A 17,982-nucleotide genomic window follows, 5' to 3' on the forward strand; every position below is an offset into this window, starting at 1 on the left:
ATCATTAACAGTACTGGACCCTGCCAAAGCTTTCTTATTCCCAAAGCCACCTTCCGATACCAGTATGGTTGTTCACACCAGTTAATCCATAACTGAGTAAGAGCAGCCTGTCTATGGAAGGAAGGCAGCTGCCGGGCTTACGCTGCCCTGTGGAGTTCCTCTACACGTAGATCTCTCTTCTCACAGGCGATTGCCGAAGGCTGGAAAGAACAGGATAATGTGGAGGCTGTGCATGTTGTCTGGCTTTGAACGCAGCTGATGAGGATTTGTCACTGCATATTGCTCTGTTGAGTGAGGGGATACGGATGGCTGTTACGCTAAACTTAGTCTGCCTGTAGAGGACAGAGCATGTTATTGTTGCTCTAATGAGTTTTCTTAAGGCCAGGGTAGATGAAAGACAGGCTTTTTTTTTTGTCTCTAGAACTGCATCCCATTGCACATTTTAGCAACAGGTTAGCTTGCTTACCTATTTTAAAGAAATGATCTTTCATTTAGCTGCTTATGTAAACACTTTCTTTCAAAGATGAAGATACCATCTTAATGAACAATGAATTGTAGGATTTGGAATGGAAGTGATCATGCAGAGACTTTTTTGAAGAGTCAGTTTTAATAACATTTTTTATTATACATGACGTATACTGTTATCTTATTCACACTTACTAAAATGTATGGGTCATTATTAATAAGTGTACTCATTGTTTATGACGATTAAGAACTTTCTCTTTCCTTTTTCCTCCCATCCCACTTTGTTTCCTGATTTAGGTCATAGTGTGAGGAATATTCAAGCATTTTCGGTCCTCCAGAATGCATTTTTGAGAGCAAAAACCAACTATCTAGCACAAATCATCCTTGATGCCATCATGAATATTTATATGGCGGACAATGCCAACTACTTCATTTTGGAATCGCAGCACACATTGTCTCAGTTTGCAGAGAAAATTCCTAAACTTCCAGAAGTGCAGACCAAATACTTTGAGATGCTGGAATTTGTTGTCTTCAGCTTGAATTACATACCCTGTAAAGAACTGATCAGTGTGAGCATCCTTTTAAAATCCAGCACTTCTTTTCAGTGTAGCATCATTGCCATGAAGACACTCCTTAAGTTCACCCGTCATGACTACATCTTTAAGGATGTCTTCAGGGAAGTGGGACTTCTGGAGGTGATGGTAAATCTTCTTCATAAATATGCAGCCCTACTGAAAGATCCCACTCAGGCACTGAATGATCAAGGTAGTGTGTACTCTTCCATTTTACTAATAACTATCTTTTTTTGGCTGGGAATGGTGGAGGCTAGCACTTAAGAGGAGAAACAAGAGAGTCTGAACATGTATCTCAAGGGCTGAGTTCTGCCAGGGACTGCCGTGCCGTTTTAAAAGCTTGTTGGAATTGCTTCTCACTTAACGTCCTGCAGGAAGCTCATTGTAATGAAAGGCAAGTTGTAATGAAAGATGCTGAATGAATGCAAAATAGTAGGAGTTCGTATTTTCCTTTAAATGTTTGGGGTTTTTTTTATGTCTCAGTTAATATTTGTTACTTAACATGAAAAGAGCAAGTGAAGGAGCAATACCTAGTATCTATACTCTTCCTCCCAAAGGGTACTTGTGCATTTCATTGTGTTTAGCCCCAACTTTGAAAAAATGCTACAGAGGGTGTATCTGAGCTTTTAATAGGAGTATGCATTCAAGATTGAAGTCTTTTTTATAAGTTGGGTCTACATTTTTCTAAGAACATTAAAAAAAACTAAAGAATCGAGCATCTCAGAGAGAAGTCACATAGCTCCTTAGCTGGTGAAGCAAGCGCTGCCAAGTACAGTACGTACATACACACCCAGAGAATTTTTTTTTAAACATACTTTATCCAAACTATAATCAGGTTAGTGGCACTTATTTTTTAATTGTAATTGTTGAATGTTTCACCTGGGTTTATTGTCTGACGCTTCACAGAGAGTGGTAGCAGTTGATGAGCATCAGAAAGCTTTGTTGCAGGCAACTCCATTGAAAAACCCATCAGTTCTCACATTCTTGTAGATAAATGGACCAAGCTGTCGTCTGATTAGGGTGATACTTGGGTGCATAAGCTCTTGTGCTGTGGCTTGCTTCTTATTAGTTATTTTTAATTGTTTTTTTTCTGGAGTGTTTCTCTATGTTTAAGATGCCACATGGGGTGTTGGTTCATCTGTTACACCTGTTGAATCATCAGCACATTTACTGTAATTATGTGGATGTACTTTTGTACAGAATTTCTCTTTTCAAGGACTGAGTACTTCAGTACTGAGTACTGAACAAGAACAGCTCTTCAACTGTGGTGTGGTTTTGTGACTTCAAGAAACAAGTTGGGGATGTGAAGCTCTACTTACAACTGCATTGTCAGCCACTGAGCACAGAGTGCTCAAAAGCTGCTGTTTAAATTCTTGTCTTTTGTAAATTAACTTTTCAGACAATTCATATTTAAGCCTTCCCAGGAATACATGTGTGGACTAAATCTTATTTTGCTTTGGAATATGATCAGCCTGCGTGTTCTCTGGGGAAGCAAATGAAATAAAAGCGTTGGTAGAAAGTATAAAGAGTATCTTTTAAAAAGAGCAATTTTTACTATGACTTCAGCTTTTGAAATGAATTTTTAGGTGATTCCAGAAACAGTTCATTTGAGGACCAAAAGCAACTGGCTTTATTGGTTATGGAGACCTTGACAGTACTACTACAAGGATCAAACACAAATGCAGGTAAGTAGAGAGACCTCTGTCAAAATATTTATAAAAAAGTAACTAAGAAAATCGTGCCTGAAAGCAAAGTAGTCTTGACTTTCTGTCTTCAGGCCAAGTAATCAAACACACTGAAATATACTTTTTCTTTTGTCAAGTTTTTCCAGAGAAGAGGATAGGCAGCATAAACCAGAGTGCATAAAATAAAGGATTACAAGATATTGTTTCTTTTTAACTTGAGTTTCTTTGCTGTTGTTTGTCTGAAGGCAACCACCACACCCCATCTGTCTTCAACAATGCTGTAATAGTTTGTAGAAGGGCTTGTAACACAGGTTGTATATAGAAAAAATAAAGCGTATAATTTGGACAGGGAGTTTGGTGTTGATGGTGTCATGTCTACTTAAATGTGATTAATAATGCTTGTGTCTTTAGTGAAAGAAGGCTTTTCATTTTTAAAAGTGTATTCCTAGTCAGTATGTATAAATCGGGCTCTGCTATGAGCGTCCTTTTCTAAGTCAGGGAGGCTGATCTTATGCCTCGTTAGCCAAGACTTAATGACATCAAAATAGACAATATGTGTATCTCGTATTAGTAAAAGCTGTCTCTGGGAGCTTGAAGTACCAGTCTGAGAAAGGATAGTAACTCGTTTTAAATCCTTTTTGTCTGTTCTATTAGATGAAGAAGAAAATGAGCAGGTGGGGAGGGGGTGGGCTGGAACACACACCACCCTGGGGAACTAGGAAGTTTCTGGCCTTGGAGGCCATGAAACATCCTTATTTCAGCAGGTTTTTTTTCCCTTTTTCTCAATTCTGACTGGTGGTTTCTCATTTCTGCTTTTAGTTTTGTTTTTTTTTTTTCATTTAAGTAGGAGAAACTACAATCTGTTACAAATGCTTAAGAATGAAATCCTGAAAATTGTCCAGCTTGGTTGACAGCTCGCTGTTTAAACATTAGTTCCTGGGCTAATGACGTAAAGCTTGTAACTTCTTTCTTTTCTGCTTTTGCCTGGACAATTTTTTTTAATTTAAATTTAGGCTCAGTGTTGGAGTAACCTCCAGTGTCGTCTGTTCCACTTCACTGTTGTGCTCATTTTCAAGCTCAGCTATGTTTCAACTTGTATTTCAAGCCACTTTCAAAGATGGCTTTTGAATTCTGCCTGCTGAGCATTTACAACATCTGCCAGTTTGGCTTTGTCCATGTACTTGCTAACCAAGTTCTTCCTTCCATCAGGAAAGGCCTTATTCATGGCACTCAAAATAAACCTTAGTTGCATGCCCCTAGTCAAAACAGAAAGGCGTTGCAGCAAAGCAGAGGTTACTCTAAACTCAAGTTTCAATATACAGTCTGTCGTGATTGTGTTTAGACCATTTTATCAGGTTTATTTTTATCAGCTTATGAGAAAGCTGTGGGTGACCCTGCCAGAGGCTTTGCTGAAGTTGAGAAGCATCTCCTTTGCCACTTTTCTTTTGTCCTCCAAACTACTCCTCCTGTCAGTGGAAAGGAATAAAAACATGATCTTTGATTTACTAGATGAATCTATTCAATTATGAACCAAGCAGCAAGTGAATTAGGCTGAAATAAGGAGGTTTTAGAGAGGAATTGGTATAGATTACATATGAAGTGCCTGAATTAATTACACACTTGTACATGTATTGCTCATTTTTTTCATGTGAGAAAAGATAGAATTAGAAATGAATCAGAAGGGAGTGGCATGCGGGTGTATGTGGAGGCTTCCATGTAAGGAGAAACTGCGGAAAAAAAACCCCAACCCCCCAAAAACCTCAGGATTGTTTGATTTCTAAGGATGAATGAGAGGAGGTGGTGTGAGTACGTGACAAAAACAACTCTGAAGGATTGGAACCGCCTCATTTTAGAAGCAGCAGGTCTTTGTTCACAGAATTGGACCATATGTGCCTGTGTGGCATCAGGATAGTGGTACCTTGCTCCTGTGAGGTGTGGATTGTGATCTGACTGTGTTAGAGTCCAACCAGCTTGTGACAAATCCTTGGCTGCTGCTAAGTGGTGTACCTGACCTCCCCTGGGAAGCTTGAAGCAGCCATCAGTACCTCATTGCTGCTTCGCGGTGCTGAGTATCCTCCAGAGAAACAACAGAGGGTAGCGTAAAATGCATCAGGACTGTGGGATGATGCCACAGATGTTTTTTCTGAGGACTCCTGGAGAGTTTAAGGGCCTCGTTTCATTAGCAGTTCTCCAAGCTCAGAATTATGACAGAGCTGTACAAGACGAGTTAAGAAACCAGTGAGCCCAGTGGCACAGTATCCAGAGGCCAGCAGAGGTTTTAGGGCATCAGAGAGGCATTAATAGGCATTACGCAGCCTTGCAGTGCTTCATACCATATTCAAAGCTTACACCATCTCTGATAAGGTTTCCTGAATGTTGCGTAACTGATAACCAAACTTGAAAAAGAAATTTGAGTGTCCAGACCCAGACAGGTTCACTGGATAGTTGAGAATCTTGACTGAAAGTGGGAGAAGTATAAAATGTTACCTCAGTCTGTCTGAAAATAGAGACCTGACCACTGAGGAGATGCGGTTTGCCTGTAAAGGGATACAATCAACCGTCTCAGGGTCTGAGACCTCTACTTTTGCCTTGTCCAAGTCCGTGTCTTATTCAAAGAACATCAGAGAAAGCAGAAGGCAGGAAATCAGAAACAGACAGTGGGACTAATGTTTGTATCTGTAGAAGGGAATAAACGTTGACCAGAGTAGCCTGTGAAGTAATTAACATGGGGCAGTGCTCTAGGTGCTGACACTGTACAAAGCACACGTTATATGTGCCCTATATATTCCAGGGTTTTTAAATTATGTTTTCAGAACCAATTTTCATTGAATTTTCAGTTAGTATTGCACGTGGTGTTCTGAGTATCCAGTAAGCTTGAGAATCAGTATTTGACTTAAGCTTTATCTCTACAGAGATAGGTCTTGCCACAAGAAAGCTTCTGTAAAATCTTACAAATCTTGTGGATAGATTGAATCACTTCTCAACCAGTACTCCCAGCTGCTCATCCTGTCCAGAGGCAGTGTAGATATATTTTTGGCAACGAACTAAATGTAGTATAAACACAATCCTTAGCCAAAACAGCATGTAGTCTTCACTAAAAATGAATCTATATTTTCTTTTCTTTGTTTCATCCTGTGACTCTTTGAGCTGTAGCATGAAAAGAGTAACAACTGTTGGAGTAACAGAATTGTTGAGGAAATTCTTAGATTGACCTGCATCCTTGTATTCAACACCTTTAGTGAAAAATATTGTCAGAAGAATATTGTTCAAGTTCTGTTTTTATTTGTGGTAGGAGAGAAAAAATAGTAGTAAGTCGTTAATCATCCATAGGGCTAAAACCCTGCCATTCAATCTGTAGAAATGAAAATAAAACACATTTAATGTTTTGTTGTTATCTTTATTTGTTACTGGTTGTATTTTTCGTACTCCTTATGCACTTATCCCCACCCTGCCCTTTCTGAGTAGGTATTTTCAGGGAGTTCGGTGGCGCAAGATGTGTACACAACATAGTAAGGTATCCACAGTGCCGACAGCATGCCCTGATGATCATCCAGCAGTTGGTGTTATCACCTAGTGGAGAAGATGATATGGGCACTTTGTTGGGACTGATGCACTCGGCTCCACCTACGGAACTGCAGCTGAAAACGGACATCTTAAGGGTAAATAAAGTACTGCTTCATAGGATTCTTGCTCCTATAAGCCACTGTTTTACAAAGGAAAGCATTAAGGAGGGGATTGGATTGAATGGATGGTATTTAGCTACTGAATGTAGATTGTCTCTGGAGTTGAAGTGCCTACATCTGATGTATGGTTTTTATTGTCTTCCATCTGTGCATGGCAGGTTTCAGGATCAGAGATGAGGGCTAGTGAGTGAGTATATGTTTTTAGCATCATCACTGGTAAACAGCCTCAGTGGATAGGAAACAGGGTTCTACAGTTATGATAATCTTCCTGGTGGAGTATTATTTAATTAAAAATAACAAGAATACATGCGAGGGAGGGGAAGCAAGAATGTACGCTAGTTTATTTTCAGTGCTGATTTTCATTTTCCTGTGGCAGACTTCCTTTATTTTACCTATTTGTTAGTTATAAATGCTGAATGAGTTAATGTAAATGTATATCGCACTGACTGTGTTAGAAGATAAAGCCAAATAACTTTCTTGCTTAAGCAAAATAATGGAAAGGTCGGAAAGTAAGGTGGCAAGTGGAGGAGGAAGAGAGAAGACTCTCATCTGTTTGCTATCAGATTAGGTTTTTTGGCTGCTAGTCTAGACCCACAATTTCTTCTCAGAATAGTTAATGTTATTTTTGTAAATTGACATAATACTGTTATTTTAGGGTAGAAAAGCTGATGCAAGTAGTAATAAGTAAGTGAATCTTATCAGAGAGAACTCTTGAGACATCTAGGTTCATCTTTGTTAAAAGGAGCTGTAATCTTTCTCTGGCAGATGAGCAGCTTCATATTGTTCCGAAAGAAAGGAAAGAAAGCTAGTAATAAAATGATTCATTTGACATGCTTTGTGTATCAAGGTCTTCAGTCATTTTCGAACATGTCGTGATACTTAATGGGAGAGGAAAGGGTATTGCAGTTCCCCAGCAGCGTTAACGTTCAAAGTCAGAGTCTCTGTCCTTCATTTGACCTGTTATATTTGTCTTCTATCGGTGCTGTTTTCAGAAGTTTGGGTTATGGAACTAACAGCTCAGAATGGTGCAGTGATATGTCTCTTACTGTTTATCCAGGTTTGACAGGGAATGAGATGCTGCCTTTAAAGGGAGGACAGTCTAACTGTTTTACAACCTGTCTTCTGAATGCTTTAAAAAAACTAAAACCAAAAACCACCATGATTCTGAAGAAATAAACTCTTGGTCGTGAAAGATTCCCCTCACCCCCTAGCTTATTTTTCTATATTAATAACATTTTTCTGTTGTCTGTGATGCTTTCTTCTATATTCCATACTCGCATGCCAAACTTGCCATGACAGCTTGTTTTTTTTGATTGGTTTTGTATGGGTGGATGGGCTTCCCCACCCCTGATTTCATGGATAAATGAGTGTTATTCTCTAGTACCTAGATTAGTTTCCACTGTTTATGCTGTGGCTTTGTATTTGTTCAGCAAGTAAAGTTTTATTAATTTTTCTGTCTCTCAGGCATATTTCTGAACAGCAGCTCTTAAAATCAAGTCTCAATTCAGAGATTTATGGGTGTCATTATCAAGGAAGTCTAAAACTAAGTGGTGTTTGGGGGCTAATTCTTTGCTGATATTATCTTTGAGTGCTGTTGCAGCTTCATAGCTGCCAGGTGCCTTATGTGTTGTAGATTTCTGGGAGACCTGTGTTAGGATGCTCCAAGGTTTAGATTTCTCATTGCTACAGGAAGTAGTTTGCCCGCTCTTCTTTGAAATTGTTGGTGAAGTATGATGGCAGAGTAGATTCCTTTCCAACAGCTATGTTCTCTGCCTTGTCTCTAAGGGAATTACCTGGGGATTTTAATTTCCATTCTAGGCTTGGTGAACTCTTTTATGTTGGCAGGTTTATTTATCTCTTTTTCCTATGTCTAAATCAGGGGCAATACTTTATTCCCCCCACCCCTCTTTCTCCTTTTATTTTGTAAAATCTTCAGGATCGGGACTCTTTCAGTACAAAGTTGATCTTTGGAGACTTCAAGCATTACCAAATTCTGACGAATGACGTGAGGTTTTTGCTAGCACATCAAACAAAAATGTTCCTGCCTTTTTTCAAGCTGTTTATAATGCTGCTGCTCTTTTTTCTTTGTTTTAATTGTTTGTTTTGTCCGTAGGCTCTACTCTCAGTACTGAGAGAAAGTCACCGCACAAGAACAGTTTTTCGAAAAGTCGGTGGATTTGTGTATGTCACATCTTTACTTGTTGCTATGGAAAGATCTTTGTGCTCACCACCTAAGAATGGCTGGGAGAAAGTAAACCAGAATCAAGTGTTTGAACTGCTTCACACTGTGTTCAGCACATTGACTGCAGCAATGCGCTATGAGCCAGCCAACTCACATTTCTTCAAAACAGAGATCCAGTATGAAAAACTGGCAGATGCTGTTCGATTACTTGGCTGCTTCTCAGACTTGAGAAAAATAAGTCCCTTGAATGTCTTCCCTTCAAATTCACAACTATTTCAAAGACTTTTGGAGGATGACCAAATATCCCTGGATTCTGTGTCACCTATGCTAAGACACTGCAGCAAACTTTTTATTTACCTCTACAAAGTGGCAACAGATTCTTTTGACAGGTATGAACTTCACTTTTTTTTTTCCTTTTTATGCTTTTTTCCTCTTTGTGACCTACATTCCTGTCTCAGTGTTCCCCAAAATAGTTTTCTTCATTGCAAGCTTTTGTATTTCAGTGTCAGTCTATTTTTTTGTTCCCTCTCTCCAGTGAAAGCAATATAAGGTGTCAACACTTGACCAAATACTGCCTTAGTTTGCTGGTGTTCCTCAGGGTATGCAGTGTTCTCTCTGATGTTGAATGTTTTTGCCATGCCAGCAATTAAGACAGAGATGCCAGTTTATGGTTATATTTATAGCAACCTGGTGGTTGATAGGCAGACTGTCTGGTTGCTTTATTGTACAGAATTACTAGATTTTTATGCTTTTATTAAGTCAAATGAAAAATAGGTTGTTGAACGTCACACCTAAACGTCATATTTCCTTTGATACCAGTCCTTGAAGTAATTAGGCTATATCACGACAGATTTAGAGTCATAGAATCACTTAGTTTAGAAAAGACCTTTAAGATCATCCAGTCCAACCCTAAACCTCACACTGCCAAGTCCACCACTAATCCATGTCCCCAAGTGCCATGTCTACATGTCTTCTAAATACTTCCAGGGATGGTGACTCAACCACTTCTGTGGGCAGCCTGTTCCAATGCATGAAACCCTTTCTGTGAAGAAATTTTTCCTAATATCCAACCTAAACCTCCCCTGGCACAACTTGGGGCCATTTCCTCTTATTTTGTTCCTTCGGAGAAGATACAGACCCCCACCTTGCTACAACCTCCTTTCAGGTAGTTGTAAAGAGTGATAAAGTCTCCCCTTACTAAAACATATCTAGACTAAGCATCTTGTTTTGGATGGATTGGCATGTTCTTTAAAGTTCTGGCTTGTCTGCAAATTACTGTTTTTTAAATTTAACTGGGAGACACTACCAGAGTTAATAGTTAGTTGACTTGAGATTTAAATTATGCTAGAGCTTTGAAATGAACAGTAATATATGTCTTACAGTTGATTCAAAATGACAACAAAATTTACTGAAGTGTGTGTTGAAGGTTTGTTTTTGTTAAGGTAGTTCTTGCTCGTAATTTAAGTTATAAAAAAGTAAAACACTGACCCAAGCTTCGTATCTGGGACCTTGGAGCTTCTGTACCCCAGCTGCTTACTGCATGTGACCCTGTTTTAATAAGATGGGCTATCTAATTAGTCAAACACAGGGTCTGATTTTCCAGAAGGTGTGGCTGTGTATGTTGAGCTATTAATAGACCTGCCAGTTGGTCAGGCTCTCTTAAATTGGGTGAACTAGTAAAGTACAAACTTCATGTTGTCGTTAATGAACACTTTGCCCCCAAAGCAGCAACTCTTGATGCTTTTCTCCTGTTCTTAAAGAATACCAACACAAAAAACAACACACCACCACCACCTCCAAAAACCCCCAAAACCAAAAGCCAAGTACAGAAATCAATTTACTTGATCTCATTTAAAAGTATTATTAAAGACTTCTGATAAGGGGAGGAAAGTGTGTATTAGTAAAGTGTTGCAGGTACTGTGGAAGTGATAACACTGGCTAGCTGTAGAGTATGAGGAATCAGTGGGGTAAGTAAACCCCATGGTGGTGTTGCATCAACTTCCTCATTAAGTTCCTTTTCTTTCTGTCATCTTCAGTGGCTGCATTTTTCTTTCTTTCTTAAATTTTCTGCTCATCATTCTTTGTAAAGTTCACATTGATTCCATTTTTTACGTGTGTTGGTTATATTTAATTTACTGAGGCTTTACTTTCTCCTCTCAATTTCTGCTGTTTAACATTGAAAGATGGTCTGTTTTGCTACTGTGTTCGTGCTAATAAGCCTCTGTGGAGTAATGAACAAGCACTGCAGAGCTACACCGTGAAACAAGTACCTGCTTTGCATGTCTGCGTGTTCACCTGACGCCTGTCATTCAGTAGTGTCCTTTGTCGTCCGTGTTGTTTATGAAAAATGGATCCTAGTAACATGTTCATTGGCGCTTCTGTAGAACTAACAAGCTTATGGCCTCTGGTTTCTTCTCTAACCTCTCTGTCCTACCCCGTCTGTTTTGTCTGTAGTCGTGCAGAACAGATCCCTCCTTGCCTGACAAATGAGACTTCTCTACCCTCTCCCTGGGGTACGCCAGCTTTGTCCAGGAAAAGGTACTGATCCTTCAAAGAGAAGTTGGTCTTGCTTCTGATTTTTCTCTCTCTATTGTGTTTCTTAGTTTTGGGGAGAGGTTCTCTCAAGATGCTATTTTTTTCTGAGATGTGCATTTTCACTTGTGTGTTTACTGGATAAAATAAGTGTAAAGGTATGTTTCATAGTGAATCTTAGGTCGTGATACTAATGGATGAGAGTAGCGATGTCTCCAGTCTCCTGAAGCACTTAAAGTTAATTTCATGATTCAAAACCAAATAAGATCTGTATAGGAAATGATCTAAGGGAGGTATAAATGACACTCTCAGGAGCAGTTCAAAGAGGGTCATGCTATGCTAGTAAATCCGTTAATGCAGCAGTTGTTTTTTTTTTTCTTGACTAATGTTTCAAGAAAAGGCACTTTCAGTAGGAAGGTGGATGGCTTTTTAAGGTGCTCATTTGCTAGTAATTATACAGAGTAAAAACTAAAGAATGAACCTGTCAGTACTAGACTACTAAATGATGTAGACACGCTAAATTAAAAGGTTTGGAAAGCACAAATGGCACAATTCAGAAATCCGAGCACCCACTTCCCCTTCCAAGGGTATGGTACATTATTTTTTCTTTAAAAAAGTTTACTGATTCAAAACCAGTGTGACTTACAGGCCTGTGCAAATGATGAAAAGTATATTTTTCCTGGAGCCCCCAGGGAAGGGGGCAGCCACTCATTTATCCGAAGATGCAGTTTGGGCAGAGATTAACTTTTGAGGAATAAAAAGGCATTTGAAAGAATGTGGGTTCTCTGAGGTGCAGGTGCTGTGTGGGGAAAATATGGTCATTTTTGCTTGGTGTACGACTTAAAATACAGCGTCTAGTTTTATGTTTGGAATGTAAAAAACTTTGCAAAGGGAAGCAGCCAAAGCTGCTTTTGGGAACCGTTTTGAAAGGAGATACTTGTACTCGAGCAGGTTAGCCTTCTTCTGTCTTGCTGAGTGTTACCAGAGTCATACCTGGGTGTTTTGCAGTGACTGGCTTGGACAAGGCCTCTTTCTCAACAATCCAGAACCTCGTAGACTGTCATTTCCTTTCTTTACTGGCATTTAGGAACAAACACAACAGTTGCAGTTTGCAGAGAAAAACCTTAGCTGCCAAACACCTTTCTCTCTCATTTACTCTGAAGAAACTTGAAGGAAAACATCATTTCCTGTAGAGGCTTTTTACGGCTTTGGCCCCGATGTTAACCCTCTGGCATTATGGATTGCCCTTTCCTTCACTGCATTTTACCGTTCTCCCAGGTGTAACTGGTGTGCCTGCCGAGGTTCACCGAATTACTCAAACACACAGGTATGCAAAAGCTTGCAGCGGAACATGTGTGGTGCCTGCCAAATAGGGACTGAGTCCAGGGTGTAATGAGTAAGAGATGGGTAGATGACGCAGCTACCAGATGGGTAGCTGACGCAGCCTGGTAATTAAAATATAAATATACATATATATGAATAGATACATTAAGCTCCCTTTGTTTGCTTTTTATACTACTGAAAATGCAGGCAACTATTTATGTGGTATGAAGGAAGATGAAGATCGAGTAGTTTAAAAAGTCAGCATCCCTGTGAGCTGCTTTGGGCACCAGTATAGTAACGTGGGTATTTGCTGAGGTAAGGGAGTGCGTTTGACATGGACCTTCACATACAGAAGAGGCCTTTGGGTGATAACAAATTTTGTAAGACTGAAAGCAGAAGTGGACAGAAGGAATGATCATGCTGGCCTGTGTGGCTTTTCAGATCCTTTCCATTAAAGCCTGTTTCCAAGTAAAAAATAGACAGGGCCAGGCTTTTCAAAAAGTCTGTTTGAGCAGCTGTCTGCTTTCTCACGGTTGTTCAGCATCGTATTTGTCATTCTTAGTGAATTTAGTGCCAGTAGCTGGGATTTTGCAGCTTTCAAAAATAAGCAACTCGAGTTTTGTAGTCCAATATTACTTGTCTTTTTTTCTCCTCTTTTTAAATGTCAGATACAGTCAAATTCTGTTGACGCTTGACTCTTCTAAGAGAAGTGTTTGCTCTTCTCTTATTGTTTTCTATCTCCTTTACTTTGCGTTCCTGGAATCCCCTTGTTGCTATGGCCTGGTTTTCTGCCTTTTGACTTGTGAGGCAGGTGCCTGAGGGAGAGCCCTGTGCTGTTTGGCTAAAAAAGCAAGCAGACACTGTGCACAAAAATAATGATCAGACAATTATAGAATGCTTTGGGTTGGAAGGGACCTTCAAAGGTCGTCTAGTCCAACCCCCCTGCAGTGAGCAGGGACATCTTTCGCTAGATCAGGTTGCCAGAGCCCTGTCCAACCTGACCTTGAATGGTTCCAAGGTTGTGGCATCTACCACCTCTCTGGGCAACCTGTGCCAGCGTTTCACAACCCTCATTGTAAAAAATGTCTTCCTTATATCTAGCCTAAATCTCCCCTCTTTTAGTTGAAGACCATCACCCCTTGCCCTGTCACAACAGGCCCTACTAAAAAGTCTGTCTCACAAGCCCCTTTTAAGTACTGGAAGGCCACAATAAGGTCTCCCTGGAGCTTCCTCTTCTTCAGGCTAAACAACTCCAATTCTCTCAGGTGTTCCATCCCCCTGATCATTTCTGTGGCCCTCCTCTGGACCCTCTCCAACAGGTTCGTGGCTTGCTTGTGCTGAGAACTTGGATGAAGTATTGGAGGTGAGGTCTCACTAGAGTGGGTAAAGTGACAGGATCACCTCCTGCCACGCTTCTTCTGATGCAGGCCAGGATACAGTTGGCTTTCTGGACTCAAGCCTCACATTGTTGGCTTAAGTCCAGCCTTTCATCCACCAGTCCTCCCAAGCTCTTCTCTACGGGGCTGCTCTCAATCACATCATTCCTCAGCTTGTGTTGATACCAGGGATTGCACTGACCCAGGAGCAAGACCTTGCACCTGGCCTTGTTACTCACTTGGTAAGTTTGCAGATGGCTTCAAGGAAGTCCTTCTCCACAGGACTGCTCTCAATCCCATTGTCCCCCAGCCTGTATTGATACTGAGGATTGCCCTGACCCAGGTGGAGAACCTTGCACTTTGTAATTCTTAGGAACAAACAGTTCTGGTTTTGATGCACACAGTCTAAAACTGTTCTGGATGTATAGATGTGCTAATGTTCTCTCTCAGACATGTCTGCCGCTTGTCAAAGCGGTATTTCCCTGAGGAGTGGTGCCCCCCAAGTGTTACCCTCTGTTATAAACAGAGTAGGTAGGACTCCTCCAGCACATGTGTTGGAATAACGGTACGTGGCTGTCCTCCCTGTTACCTGGAATGCATCGTTCTTCCACCCCTCCTGTATGGTTTGAATCAAGTACTACAGCTTTGCCAGTTGTCTGATTACTGCAAATTTTGGCAGAAAAAACTTATCTTCATAGGGAGTTCTCATAATTTTTTTTTTCCTGGAGAGAATTCCTTGGGCCTGACAGGGTGAAGTAGAGAATAGAGTGTTGCTTTGACTTAAAAATACTTCTATCTATTATTTTCACAAAATTTGGATGGTGATCACTCTTGGGGAATGATATGCAGAGGGTTTATCTAAAGCAATATATCTTACTTATTTCTTTCTATATGAAGATAGTGTTATAATTCTGATCAAGAGTTATACTTAATTACATAATTTAAGTTTGAATTTTTCTTCAGTTTTTGTTAAATTAGATCGTTAGACAGTGTTGTCTTCAGTACACTGCCTTTTTCCATTGTCTGCTTCTTCCTTTCTTCTCCCTTAAAGGGATCATATAAAGGATGTATAAGCATGATGAGATTATTTTTTTCAGGTTCTGTACAGAGCCATAGACCTGTAACATTCGGTGAATACTTTGGTAGGATTTTGTAGGATTTATTTTCTTTCCCCTGCCTAGAGAAATTTTTTTGAGCTGGGTTTTTTTCATTGTTTTGATACAAATACTTCTTGTATGGAAAAACTAAATATAGAAGGTATTTTAAAATGATGTGAAAAACTTCAGTAATATATGCTTTAAGGACGTGACTTTTATAGATTGTTAAAAGAAAAGTGAATTGCCTAGTCTTGGCTTATTCCCTTTTCAGTTGGTTGTATGTAATATTGGAAGTCCGGGCTGATTAAGGCCAGGACATGTGCTTGTTCATGAACCATACTGAGCAATTGCTCAGGTTTTTATTAGGCTCTCCCTGTACTACCATGTTACAACATCACAGTTTTCCTAATGAAGTGAATGTGACAGTGCAGATCAGGACGCTTAGAAGTAAAACTTGTGCTTTGAAGCAGATGGAAACTTGATCTTTAAGAATGTCTTGGGGAGAGAAATTTAACTAGGCTGAAGAGCATTCTTAAATGCAAATGGATATTTAAACTGTATCCTGTAAAATTTGCCTTGAGACGCTCAATGTGACACTGGAAAGAGGTAGGTTTTTTCTTCAGATGAAAAGCAGCGCTGCTAGGATGCATGAGAAACAATTGCCCATGTTTCAGTCTCTGCATTAAGGCAGAGAAGACAGTTGAGATGATAACATTTTTCTATGATACTATTGCCAGTTGTTCTGCTGTTCTTAATCCCATTTAATTTTAAAAGAGACAATGAAGCCTCCTTCCACCTGCCAGATGTTTCAGTTGGTGAGTCTGCTAGAGAAGTTTAGGAAATGGATGGTTAGAGAGTTTTTAAAAAACACTAGAAAAAATTTGGGCAGATTTTTTTTCTTAGTGATTAGTTACAATAGAATTGTCACACTATTTCATGTTTGGTGTAAGCATTAGCTGAATGAGTAAGGCATCAGTAATTTGATCTTTGTTCAAAAGCTCTCTTTTTAAAAGTGCTCTTGGATTGTTCAGATGCCAACTTGTTGCTGATCTGCTAAGAGCCTTTTCAACAGGAACACTTCTGTTGGAACATTTTTCTCCAGCCCATTTTCGAGCCAGCACAAGAAGATTGTGTGGTACTTCCTAGTGTCCTGTCATAGGCTAAACAATCCATTGCCTCAGCCTTTCCCCACAAGTGGCGTTTCTTGCTGAAGTGTGTACGTGTTCAAGATGCAGCCTTCAAAGTGTTTAGGACAGAATTGTGTTTGCAGCCTTCCTCATCTCCCATCTATGTCCTGTTGTTCCCAGAACAAAAGATGTTCTAGTTGCAAGTCCCTCATGGGTGAGGCACAGAGAGTCCCTGTTATTTCTGTTGGGGTTAGGGCTTAGTTAAATCTGTCACTGAGATCAGGAGAGAGGAAATGCCTCTTTCAACTGGTTTGATTGGAGGAGACCTGTTTTTCGCTAGATGCGCTTCTTATAAAACAGCAGGCAATATTCGATTTTTCAAGAGAGTTTACTTGCTTCTTACAAGTAAGCATATATAATAAATACTGTGAGAATATGGGTGGGTTTGGTTAGGTTTTTTTGTTTGGGGTTTTTCTATGTGGTGAGCATGAGCCTTTCAAGCTATCTTTTGCTTCTAAAGTACCATCTTGAAAGCATATGTTCAGTAAGGTGCTCCTGCTGTTTGTGTGTTGAATCTTGTGCTGAAAGAAGAATGGTTTCAAGCTGACACCTCCAAGGGTTTCAATGAGAAATGTGTCTACAGCTCTCAGCACAAGTGGTTATGTCTAAGCCAGTGCGTCAGAGTCTTTTTTCCCTAGATCAGACTAAAGCAGCTTAATGTAAAACTAAGTTGCTAAAGCAGCACAGGAAGACTGAGAGCAGACAAACTCCTGGCACGAGTGTTTACTGAGACCAACTTTCTGTTCCTGTCGGCTAATTAGAGATTGCGGTGAGTTTTCTGATAGCACACTTTATATTCAGTTGGTAATGAAAAACAAAAGGCGAGAAACATGTTCAAAGCTGAATTCATCCCCCAAAACAGGAGCAGTGGTAGTTTGCATGCCACGGTTGCTAGGTACTGCCATCGCAACTGGAATGAAAAGAGGGAAACAATAAAGGCAACCTTAAGTTCCTCAAACTGCAAAGCACCTGGGGAAAACACTTAAGAGTTCAAGTATAGCTGAGAAATTGCAGCCCTTCCAGGTCATCTTTGGGGAAACATGCCCAGCGTGTTTGAGAACAGGAAAGCACTTGGTCTGCCTAACCAAGGGAAGGGAAAGGAGAGGGGATTAACATCTATAGGTCAGTTCAACTTTACAGCTGTTTGAAAAATGCAAAAGTCATAATAGATGGGTATTGTAACCATGGGATGTTTTTTGTCCTGCAGACACGCGTATCATTCAGTTTCAACACCTCCTGTTTGCCCTCAGAAAAACATAGCTGATGTGAAACTCCAAACAGGACCCACATCCGTACAAAGTTCTGATGCAGTTATTATCCACCCTGGTGCTATGCTTGCAATGCTGGATCTTCTGGCCTCTGTTGGCTCCGCTACACACCCAGAGGTAAGGAAAAAAAAATTCTGCTGTCTTCAGCTTTTAGAGTGACTGGGGAAAAGGATGGTTGTGGAAAATAGGAAAACCAATGATGTCCTCTCATTTTGCACAGAGAAATTAATACATTTCACAGACTAATTGAGTAACTGATGACATAGAGGTCTGATAGAAATTGGTTTATTTCATATGCTTTGTTTTGTCTGTCTGTGTCAAAATCCTGGCAACAATATAAATTTAAAGAAATGTCTGAAGTGACCATCAGATAAGTTTCCAAGCGCTGTGATTAACACTTGATACATCAGGGAAAACACAAAATAATGTGTAGAGTGAGGAGGACATGGGATTGGACATTGTAGCTTGGTGTATATGTGCTATTTGAAATCACTGGCATATGTTCTGCATATGTTCCAAAATTATACCGCCTGCAACTTGTAGGACATTTTCTGAGATTGCTTAGGTACTTTTTGATGGTGATGTCTTCTCTGAACAGCACTGTTTATTTAA

The 17,982-nt window shown here is 40.0% G+C and overlaps 1 protein-coding gene across 1 annotated transcript in view; it reads left to right on the forward strand.

Moving 5' to 3' along the window:
• The window catches only part of LOC104493532 (WD repeat and FYVE domain-containing protein 3-like), a gene marked incomplete at its 3' end in the record, with an annotated part of 67,144 nt that overhangs the window by 27,032 nt on the left and 22,130 nt on the right, over positions 1 to 17,982 (forward strand). The window contains exons 8-13 of the mRNA XM_010136235.1: positions 763 to 1,230; positions 2,624 to 2,722; positions 6,188 to 6,381; positions 8,519 to 8,976; positions 11,042 to 11,125; positions 17,310 to 17,487. Coding sequence (XP_010134537.1) covers positions 763 to 1,230; positions 2,624 to 2,722; positions 6,188 to 6,381; positions 8,519 to 8,976; positions 11,042 to 11,125; positions 17,310 to 17,487 — 1,481 coding nt within the window. The remainder of the gene's footprint in view (positions 1 to 762; positions 1,231 to 2,623; positions 2,723 to 6,187; positions 6,382 to 8,518; positions 8,977 to 11,041; positions 11,126 to 17,309; positions 17,488 to 17,982) is intronic.

This window comes from Buceros rhinoceros, unplaced genomic scaffold (genome assembly GCF_000710305.1).
Source record: "Buceros rhinoceros silvestris isolate BGI_N320 unplaced genomic scaffold, ASM71030v1 scaffold1435, whole genome shotgun sequence".
Classification (NCBI taxonomy): domain Eukaryota; kingdom Metazoa; phylum Chordata; class Aves; order Bucerotiformes; family Bucerotidae; genus Buceros; species Buceros rhinoceros.